The sequence below is a fragment of the Cucurbita moschata genome, unplaced genomic scaffold (assembly GCF_002738365.1).
Source record: "Cucurbita moschata cultivar Rifu unplaced genomic scaffold, Cmos_1.0 Cmo_Scf00017, whole genome shotgun sequence".
NCBI lineage: Eukaryota > Viridiplantae > Streptophyta > Magnoliopsida > Cucurbitales > Cucurbitaceae > Cucurbita > Cucurbita moschata.
Window position 1 is genome coordinate 136,001 of NW_019268533.1, and position 9,184 is coordinate 145,184.

A 9,184-nucleotide genomic window follows, 5' to 3' on the forward strand; every position below is an offset into this window, starting at 1 on the left:
TAGTTTCTTTATGAGCATACTTTGAGGCTTCTCTTTAATCATTCCCAGTCTATGGTGATAGCTCACTAACAATGAAAGTTCGGTTGCTTTATTTATTTTCGTTATTAACTTGGAACTGTGAATATAAAAGAACACAAATGTGAAAGAATCAAGGCAAGGCAATACAAAGGATTCAGAGCCAACCTCTCAAGGAATCTTCAAGATAGGAAACAATGCGGAGCCGTTCATTACTCTACCAAAAGGGGAAGAATCGCATCTTCTGTATAAGGGAATACATGAATGCATGCTTCAATTTCATGCTTATTTCGGTGGCGGTATCCTTGGTTTCCTTGTGTTTAGAGGTTGAGAAGAGACGATTTTCCTTCCCTTCTACATCAATTATCACTAATTAGCCCGAACCACTATTAGCTTTGAATGTATTTTGGGATGATTTACATTTTGGGAAAACGGTCTTCTTCCACTCTTAGCTTTGAATGTATTGAATGTATTTTGGGATGATTTACATTTTGGGAAAACGGTCTTCATTCAGAATGGCTATGAACACGAGGGAAGTGGCAACCATGAACATGAAATTTAAGCATCCACATTGGTGAACAAAAAGGCGATAGAATACTGAATATATCAATCAGGCAGTAGATTTCAACATTTCAAATCGATGAGAAAAAAATGATCCATTCCCATACTGCGGATCTTATACGCTCAGAGTTGAATTTGAGGCTTATTCTAATAATCTATCCTATAACTACCTCTTCTCAAAGAAAAGAGACACGTTCGAGAAACCCTCAAAGGGTTGAAAAACAACCACCTTTACTACATAACACAGTGAAAACGGCGAGAGAATTGAGTTCCCTCAAGCTTAAGCATCGTCCAGAGCAAGGACACCAGGAAGCGTCTTTCCTTCAAGGAGCTCTAAGCTGGCACCACCACCAGTGGAGATGTGGCTCATCTTATCCGCAAGCCCAACCTTCTCAACGGCAGCAACAGAGTCGCCTCCTCCAATTATGGTGGTAACTCCCTTCCCACTCAGCTCTGCCAATTTCCTCGCAATAGCCTGCAAAAGAAAGAGCATCAACCAAGTACACCATTTAGAAAGACCTCATTAACTTGGACCTTTATTAGGAGTAGGTATGGTCACCCCCTATTGCATACCTCGGTTCCAGCTGCAAACTTGTCAAACTCAAACACTCCCATAGGTCCGTTCCAAATAATGGTTTGGGTAGAGTCCAAAGCTTCACTGAAACTCTTAATAGAATCAGGTCCAATATCCAACCCCATCCACCCATCTGGGATACTTGATGCTGCCACAACCTGAAACAGTACAGAGAAACAACTTACCAACTATTTTCATGAATGTTGAAGCTGAATCCAGCCAAATTCGATTTAAAAAAGATAACTACGAACCTTGCTGTCAGCATCAGCAGCAAACTTGTCGGCTACCACTACGTCAGTTGGAAGCAAAAGAGAAACTCCTTTGGCTTTGGCCTTCTCAAGGAGCGAGGTTGCAAGGTCAAGCTTGTCTTCTTCAACAAGGGATTTGCCCACTGCGAGACCTTGTGCCTTGTAGAAGGTAAAGATCATTCCTCCACCCAGGAAAAGAAGGTTAACCTTCTCCAACAAGGATTCAATTACACCGATCTTTGACGACACCTTTGAACCACCAACAATGGCAGCAAATGGTCTCTTGGGATTTGACACAGCTCCGACCAGGTAGTCAAGTTCCTGAACCAAAAGCCAAATCAGTTACGCAAACAGGCATCTTCCCAAAATAACACCAAATGTGATAGTGTCAATGAACATTCTCACACAAAAAAGAAAGGTGATAGAGCATGCAACAAACCTTCTGCATAAGGAAACCAGCAACAGAAGGTTTCAAGTACTTGGCCACACCCTCTGTGGAAGCGTGGGCCCTGTGAGCAGTTCCAAAGGCATCATTAACATAGAGATCCGCGAGGGAAGCCAACTTCTTGGCGAACTCAGGGTCGTTCTTCTCTTCCTCCTTGTAAAACCTCACGTTTTCAAGCAGCAATACACCTCCCTCAGGCAATCCAGCGACCAACTTCTCAACTTCCTCGCCAATACAATCATTAGCCATTACCACCTAATTACGGAAGGTGAAACCAAATTTCAGTAACCCGTAACTTTATCATCAAATACAAACAGAAATCCGAATATTCACACAAAATGTAGATGTCACACCGAAACTCCAAGGAGCTCAGAAAGCCTGGGAACAAGAGGTTTCAAACTGTATTTTGGTGTTACACCCTTTGGACGTCCCTGAAAAATCACAATAATCGATAACAATAATGAGCAAAGGGAATAAACAAAGTATAACAACACGGAAAATTAGAAAATAAGTCTTAAATTGAAATTAGAAAAATCACAATGATCAATCACAATAGAATAATACATAACGTCACTATAAAGGATTAAGTGCAGGAACCAACATTTCACCTTACACAACAGGTCGATGAGACTTCCAGTACTAGAGACTACGGATATTAAATCCACAAAACTGAATCGTGCATACCAGGAATGACAATAAAAGAGTGTACATTTATCTAAATTCACAAATCAAGATGTAAGAAAACGGGAAAGAATATCGATCTATCCTGAAAACCAAGGATCGAAACTTGGAATTCACAAGCTATAACATGCAACGATTGAAGGAACCCAGAAATTAAAACTCAGGAAAGACATGCCAGATAGATAGATCTGGCGAGAAGGAGAAAGAGGGAAAGGAGATGAGGTGAAAGAGGAGATAAATGGTACCAAATGGCTGGAGAGGATGACCCTAGCACCATTGCCAAGCAAATACTTAATGGTAGGCACAGCGGCACGGATTCTGGTGTCATCGGTGATGTTGAAGTTGTCATCCAAAGGAACATTGAGATCGACCCTCACAAACACCCTCTTTCCCTTCAAATCAGCCTCCTTGAGAGTACCGACGCTCCTTTTGGTTGCCATGAGAATCGCCTGAGAGAAATAACATAGAAAACAACGAATCAAAAAAGAACCCAGGTAAGAAAAAGGCAGGGGGAGGGAGAAATACGCATGGGATCGGCGAAACTTACGAGGAATAGGATGAGAAATTAGAAAAGTGGTGTAGAGTGAGGCAAAGCGAAGTACGGAGGAAATGGGGAGGGCAGGAGGAAGATTTTATAGAAGGAAAATGGAAAAGGAAGCGGACACGTGGTGAGGAGCGAAGATCAGCGGCGGGGTATACGGGTTGGGATTTAGACCTATTTGTGGGAGTTCCATGGGGTGAAGCGAATACCGTGGGAGTGGAAGTGGTGGTCTCGTCTCTCTGTGGTCTTCCTAAAATCCCAGGGGTATTGAAACGCTTGTTTTTCTTTTTCATTTTCCTTTCTTTCAGTTTATCTTCCCAGTAAAGCCTGAATTAAAATTATTACAATCATAATTCTATCAAATATTTAAACTTTAATTGATTCACACGAATAACAAAATGCCATTCAAGCTCATGCCCCATCCAATCGCCCGTGATGCCTTACCTCAGCTCCCCACCGACCAAGAAAAGGTGCGCTTGGAATAATCCAGAAAAGATTCCGTGTGCACAAAAGGCAATTGAAGTGCATGGTTGAACAGAAACGGCAGCAACCAAAGCAAGTCAAATGCAAAGTTGTGGCCTTCGTTCATGCTCTTTATCCTCTATGAACAAAATGTGGGCACACCTCTGAGTTATTTATACATATGGTGCCAAAAGTCTTACCCTATGTCCCAACCTTTGACTCAAGGGAAGGGGCACTATGACGACGCCACCTGATAGTGTATTCAAAAATCTATTTTGAAGGAAGATGTCTAAAGACCTGTCTTGCAATACTCGTCTATGCATGACATATTAGTGTTCCGTAGAGTGACGGACCTATCTGGCACTTATGGACATCAAACTAGTGAGGAGTCATATGCCAACGTGAATCGTTCATTTGATATTTTCCTTATGCATATTTGATTCCAAAGTTGCTTGTTGAATCTCACGACTTAATGTAACTTTTGAAGTTATGGCAAATGGCTCACTAACTCCTCAGATTGTCTTTGAAACGTTGACTATATTATCGCTTCTACTTGTAGGCTTCACAATCTTGTCCACTTTTTTTTGTGTGTTGGGCAATGCATCATTATTCTCAACCATATTATGACACTTCTTTCGGTCCTTGACATGACTTGATGAATGATAGTCAGCGTGCCACCATGTCTATAACGTACTCTTTTTTTAGTATGGTTGTGCCACACTGCTAAACTCGAAAGTTAAATCCACCACCAAATTAATTCTGATCGTCTTGGGTAGTTGAGTAATATGATGAACATTTGAGGTTGGCTGCTCAAAATGCCCGATTTTCAATTTCATAACTTTGCTTTCGGTATCTTCTTTTTCTTTATCCAATTGAGCCCTCCGCGCAGAAGGCTTCCATTTGGGCGCGCCAACGACCGTCGCTACTTTACTTGGGGTTGATTTGAGGGTGGATCCTCGTAAATTGCCAATTTCAAGAGTCCCCTTGTATTGCGCAAGGCTGCACTTTTGCACGGTCTCATGTCTATCCATAGTCCTCCCAAGCTCCTAATTTCACCTTCTCTTCTCCAATTCCAATCTTTCCATTGCCTATTTCCCTTCCATTTCCAGCAAAAAAATGGAATCAATAAACATTTCCATTTACAACGCCATCAGCGTCTCCTCCTTCTGCCTAGAGCTATTCGCGAATGGCAAGAATATGAAGAGGCAGTGAAGCGCAAGGACCTCGCTGAAGCTCTTAGGTTTCTCGAATCCCTTGGCAGAGAAAGCACAATCGAACCCACCAATGATTCGGCACGTTCTGATTCCGCCCCGTCCGCTCTTGGGAATCCGCGGTTGTCTGGCTGGGAGAGGGACTGGGAGGTACTAGACACTTGTTTGAATGCGGATGATATGAAGCTTGTTGCCAATGCTTATGGGTTTCTCAGGGATAGAGGATTTTTGCCCAATTTTGGAAAATGCAGGAACATTGGTACACCCTTTTCACAGTCTCCGCTATGTCAATTTATTTCAATAGTGTTAAAGTTTTTTCGCCATGTTTTCTGCTGGTATCAAATTGGGAATTTTTAGTTTACCTTTGGAAATGAGTTCCTGTCTGTTATTTCGTGAAGATAGTTCTGGGTGAAAGGTATGCAAGCCGCGTGAAACAACTTAATGATCAGTGTATGTCGAGTTGCCTTGAGAGGCTCTATACTTTTGTGAAGTTATGGCGTAGTATAATTTATCAACGTTTAAACATTATCAACAACGAGGGCTGCCAAAATTTATCATTGTTCAACTTTATCCACCAGTTTTATGCTACTCATTGGAGCTTAATTCATACTTATGATATGACAATACCTGCAGTTTTGGAGGGTCCAAGAGATGTCACGCCCTCTGTATTGGAGTCTACAACTGGATTAGAAGGTGATTTGATAAATCTCTGCTTTCAGATGGATTTATTTTTCATATTCAACGTATCACTTAATTTTCTTTTTCTGGCCTCCTCTGCTATTCCAGTGTCCAAATTGTCTCCAAAGAAGTGGGGCCTTTCAGGCAGCTCTCGTTATGCTTTGATTGCTTGTCTTGGTGGAACATCATTTCTGCTCTCCCGGGACATAGATATTAGGCCAAACCTTTTCGCACTGTTGGGGTTAGCATTTTTGGATTCTATCCTCCTTGGTGGTACTTGTCTAGCGCAAATCTCAAGCTGTTGGCCACCATATAGGCGTCGAATCCTTGTACATGAAGCTGGACATCTACTGACTGGTATGTTCTACTAATTTTGCCTCATGCAGAACTCTGTGGTTATGTTTAATTCAAATGCTATTTACTTGGAATAGTAGTTCATGCAATTATGCAAGCACAACTCCTGAATGTTGATAAAAGTTCCCTGTACCCTATTGCAGCTTACCTCATGGGCTGCCCAATTCGTGGAGTGATTTTAGATCCGATTGTTGCTATGCAAATGGGGATACAAGGACAGGTAAACAATCCCTTCATATGCATTTCAAACTATGGTCTTGAAATGATGGTAATTGAAAATGTTTTGAATATGAAGTATCCATCCATGCATCAAGCAGGTGGCTTTGTAACTAAATGAAAATAAAATTAATTCAATATGATAAACTCAACAATACTTCATATCAGGGTGTCAATTTGATAAAAAGGATAAGCAATAGGTTAGAGATTACTGTTAGACTTGGATGGCTTAATGTGAAATCTTTGATTCTGTATTGATCAGTCTTTTTATTCTGAATTCAATAGGCAGGTACTCAGTTTTGGGATGAAAAAATGGCAAGCAACCTCGCTGAAGGACGTTTGGATGGTACTTCCTTTGACAGGTGATCATGTTAAATAGTTGTCCCTTTTGAAAAGGGTCACAACCATTTTTCCATTTTCCCCCTACTATAGTATTGTAAATCCGAGAAAGAGCGTAAATAGCAATATTTTGCCTTCAGCTTCCTGAGCCTTTTAAGGCACCAAAGGCTTGGGATCTACAAAATAATGAAAGATATGAGACAGTTCTTAGCAATGTTTTCTGATTTTAGTGATCATATGAGTGGACTCAATTTCATGCCTGAAACTCTGTATATCTAACTTGGCGATGCCTTGGGCATGACTGTGGTCAGGTACTGCATGGTTCTTTTTGCGGGCATTGCAGCTGAAGCTCTTGTTTACGGGGAAGCAGAGGGTGGAGAGAATGATGAAAATTTGTTTAGAAGTATCTGCGTTCTTTTGCAACCCCCATTGTCTGTTGCGCAGGTTCTCAATCTAATGCGCTTGAGTTGACATATTCTTCCAATGTGCACAGATATATTGACCTGTTTTCTGACTTCTGCTGCTATTTTCACTTTGCAGATGTCAAATCAAGCAAGATGGGCTGTTCTACAATCTTACAATCTGCTAAAGTGGCACAAACATGCACACCAAGTAGCAGTCAAAGCCTTGGAAAGTGGAAGCAGTCTCAGTGTTGTAATTAGAAGAATTGAGAATGCATTATCGACAAATAGATGAAGAGCGGAAATAACATCGCTGCATAGCTGTTCGTTGTTCTTCTTTACCTCCTTGCAGGTAACATCTTTATTCATGTCTATTCTTTTCCTGAGTTCACTTTATTTTAGTTTTCTTTTCATCCTTTTCTTTGCTTTTAATTCAATTAAAGTTGCTTTGAACTTTACCAGGATGCAGGAGACAGCAATCATATAAATTTGTAAATGGTGTGATATATCAATTTGAGGGCCAGTCTTCACTTCGGCTGCTTGTTATTTGGCTATTTCTTTCAAAGATATGTGTGTTCGGTGCCCATGTTTTGAATCTTAGGAACAAGGTGACGCTGGAAGGGTGGATGTACAGCATTAAAGAGTTGAAGCCTGACACTTGGCTCAGATTAGCCTTAACACACTTCATAAGTTGATAATTTTGAATATAATGCAGAATTTCTACTATTTGCGAGCCTCTGATTTGCCTTGGCTGTGTGTTACAGAAATGATATTTCATTTGCACCTTAGCTGTGCAGGTCAGTGTGCCTTGAGAACGGACACTTCCTTGCTCGTGAACGAAAGGGTATCTACTTGAATTATTTTTTTGAATGACCATCAAGCAGCATATTATGAAGTTTCATCTTGTTCTAAACTTTTGTCCAAATCCTTCAATAAATGCATATCCATGGATTCTCTGTGCAGGAGGAACACATCTAAGTTATAACCTCATGTTGCAGCATAAGCAGGATGGACTAGAAGTCATTGGATTTAATAGTGGATTTGTTATGTAGGGAACACCAAATCCTGTTAGACGATTGACCTTTACAAAAAGGCATTTTCTTAAAATACCGACCCTCCATGTATAACATGGCGGACGATGGATTAGGTGCCAAAGTAAAAAAAATTGAATTAGTTGACCTAAACTTTAAACACGGTGATTGAGCTATATGTATCAAGTGACTACTTCATAATCAATACATTATGTCTCTTTTTTAAGTTGGTTTTTCAATGCATTATGAAGAACAGAATTATATTCTGCGCTGCAATCTGCCTGGCCATCCTAGCTGTTATTCTCTTGGCCTTGCTCTCGCCGGTATCCCACAGAAAACAGGCCAAGCACGACAGCAAACCTCCATGGGCGGACCTATCCCTTTACATTCAACAGCCACATTCTAAGGCAAATTCCAGATCTAACAATATGCAGCTTGTACCAAGTCCAGATTCTGGGATTTTTGTCTTCCGACGAATGCTTACAAAGGGACTCGAGAACACTTCCCAGATCGTCGGAAACGCTCAAGGTTTCATCATTCCTAATGAACAGTTTGGTCGTTCGTCGTTCAATATCATCTATCTGAGTTTCGACACACCGGAATATTCGGGCAGCTTGAGCGTCCATGCCAAACATATAGGGCATGAGAACAGAGAAGAAATGACAGTGGTTGGGGGGACAGGGTCTTTTGCTTTTGCACAAGGGATAGCTATTTTTCTTCAGACAGAGAGGCAAGCATCTGTTACGGATACATCTTATCATTTAAAGCTTCAACTTCAATTCCCCAAATGATAATGATAATGCAAAGTAGTCCCACATGCATCTTTCTTTGATGATATTTGCAATTTTGTGTTCCCCTGAGGAAGCATCCTCCTCATTCCAGTTGTAAGAACTGACCGAGTAAGAAATTCATTGATGTTCAAATAAAGACTAATACAACTTGAGAGATGGTTTTGTTCTTTTTATCTTTTTGTTGCAAACTGCTTTTACTTACTTATACCATGAAGTTACTGATTTCCCAATGGCATCACAATCATGGCCTCTTACTGAGGGGGCTGTGCTCCGAGATCCCAACTTCATGGGGATGGCTCCTCTCGTGTACATTTCGTGAGCTATACATGACAAAGTTATTAAAGAGATGGTTGTGTTAAATGTGGAATAAAAAATCTGCATAATCTTAATGAAGGCTAAATAAACTAATTTTCTCTTTGAAAATTTACCGTGGTTGTAACGGCCTAAGCCCACCGCTAATAGATATTGTCTTATTTGGGTTTTCGCTTTTGGGATTCCCCAATGTCCTAGCTGCCACTCGTTCCCTTTTCCTATCGACGTGGGACCTCCTAATTCACTCCCCTTCGGGGCCCAACGTCCTTATTGGCACACTGTCTTGTATCCACCTCCTTCGGGGCTCAACCTTCTCACTGGCAT

The 9,184-nt window shown here is 41.0% G+C and overlaps 3 protein-coding genes across 5 annotated transcripts; 2 read left to right on the plus strand and 1 right to left on the minus strand.

Moving 5' to 3' along the window:
* Nucleotides 1–590: 590 nt before the first annotated feature.
* On the minus strand, nucleotides 591–3,283 carry LOC111455236 (phosphoglycerate kinase 3, cytosolic). The gene is made up of 7 exons (XM_023096826.1): nucleotides 3,072–3,283; nucleotides 2,770–2,973; nucleotides 2,197–2,274; nucleotides 1,838–2,098; nucleotides 1,402–1,719; nucleotides 1,150–1,308; nucleotides 591–1,051 (listed from the first exon to the last, which is right to left on the minus strand). The coding sequence occupies exons 2-7, from the start codon at nucleotides 2,962–2,964 to the stop codon at nucleotides 857–859; spliced, it is 1,206 nt and encodes a 401-aa protein (XP_022952594.1). The 5' UTR covers nucleotides 2,965–2,973; nucleotides 3,072–3,283; the 3' UTR covers nucleotides 591–856.
* Nucleotides 3,284–4,392: 1,109 nt separating this feature from the next.
* Nucleotides 4,393–7,881, plus strand: LOC111455237. 3 transcript variants are annotated; one of them, XM_023096828.1, is made up of 9 exons: nucleotides 4,393–4,997; nucleotides 5,372–5,431; nucleotides 5,525–5,773; nucleotides 5,914–5,990; nucleotides 6,272–6,348; nucleotides 6,637–6,769; nucleotides 6,866–7,078; nucleotides 7,189–7,570; nucleotides 7,690–7,881. In XM_023096828.1, the coding sequence occupies exons 1-7, from the start codon at nucleotides 4,547–4,549 to the stop codon at nucleotides 7,019–7,021; spliced, it is 1,203 nt and encodes a 400-aa protein (XP_022952596.1). In that variant the 5' UTR covers nucleotides 4,393–4,546; the 3' UTR covers nucleotides 7,022–7,078; nucleotides 7,189–7,570; nucleotides 7,690–7,881. The 3 variants fall into 3 exon arrangements, with proteins under 3 accessions (XP_022952596.1, XP_022952595.1, XP_022952597.1); XM_023096827.1 differs by lacking the exon at nucleotides 7,690–7,881 and having other exon boundaries at nucleotides 7,189–7,596; XM_023096829.1 differs by lacking the exons at nucleotides 4,393–4,997; nucleotides 7,690–7,881 and adding an exon at nucleotides 5,022–5,188 and having other exon boundaries at nucleotides 5,317–5,431; nucleotides 7,189–7,596.
* Nucleotides 7,882–7,966: 85 nt separating this feature from the next.
* LOC111455239 lies at nucleotides 7,967–8,721 on the plus strand. The gene has a single exon (XM_023096831.1). It carries the CDS (start codon nucleotides 8,003–8,005, stop codon nucleotides 8,546–8,548), a length of 546 nt encoding a protein of 181 aa, XP_022952599.1. The 5' UTR covers nucleotides 7,967–8,002; the 3' UTR covers nucleotides 8,549–8,721.
* The last annotated feature ends 463 nt before the right edge of the window (nucleotides 8,722–9,184 follow it).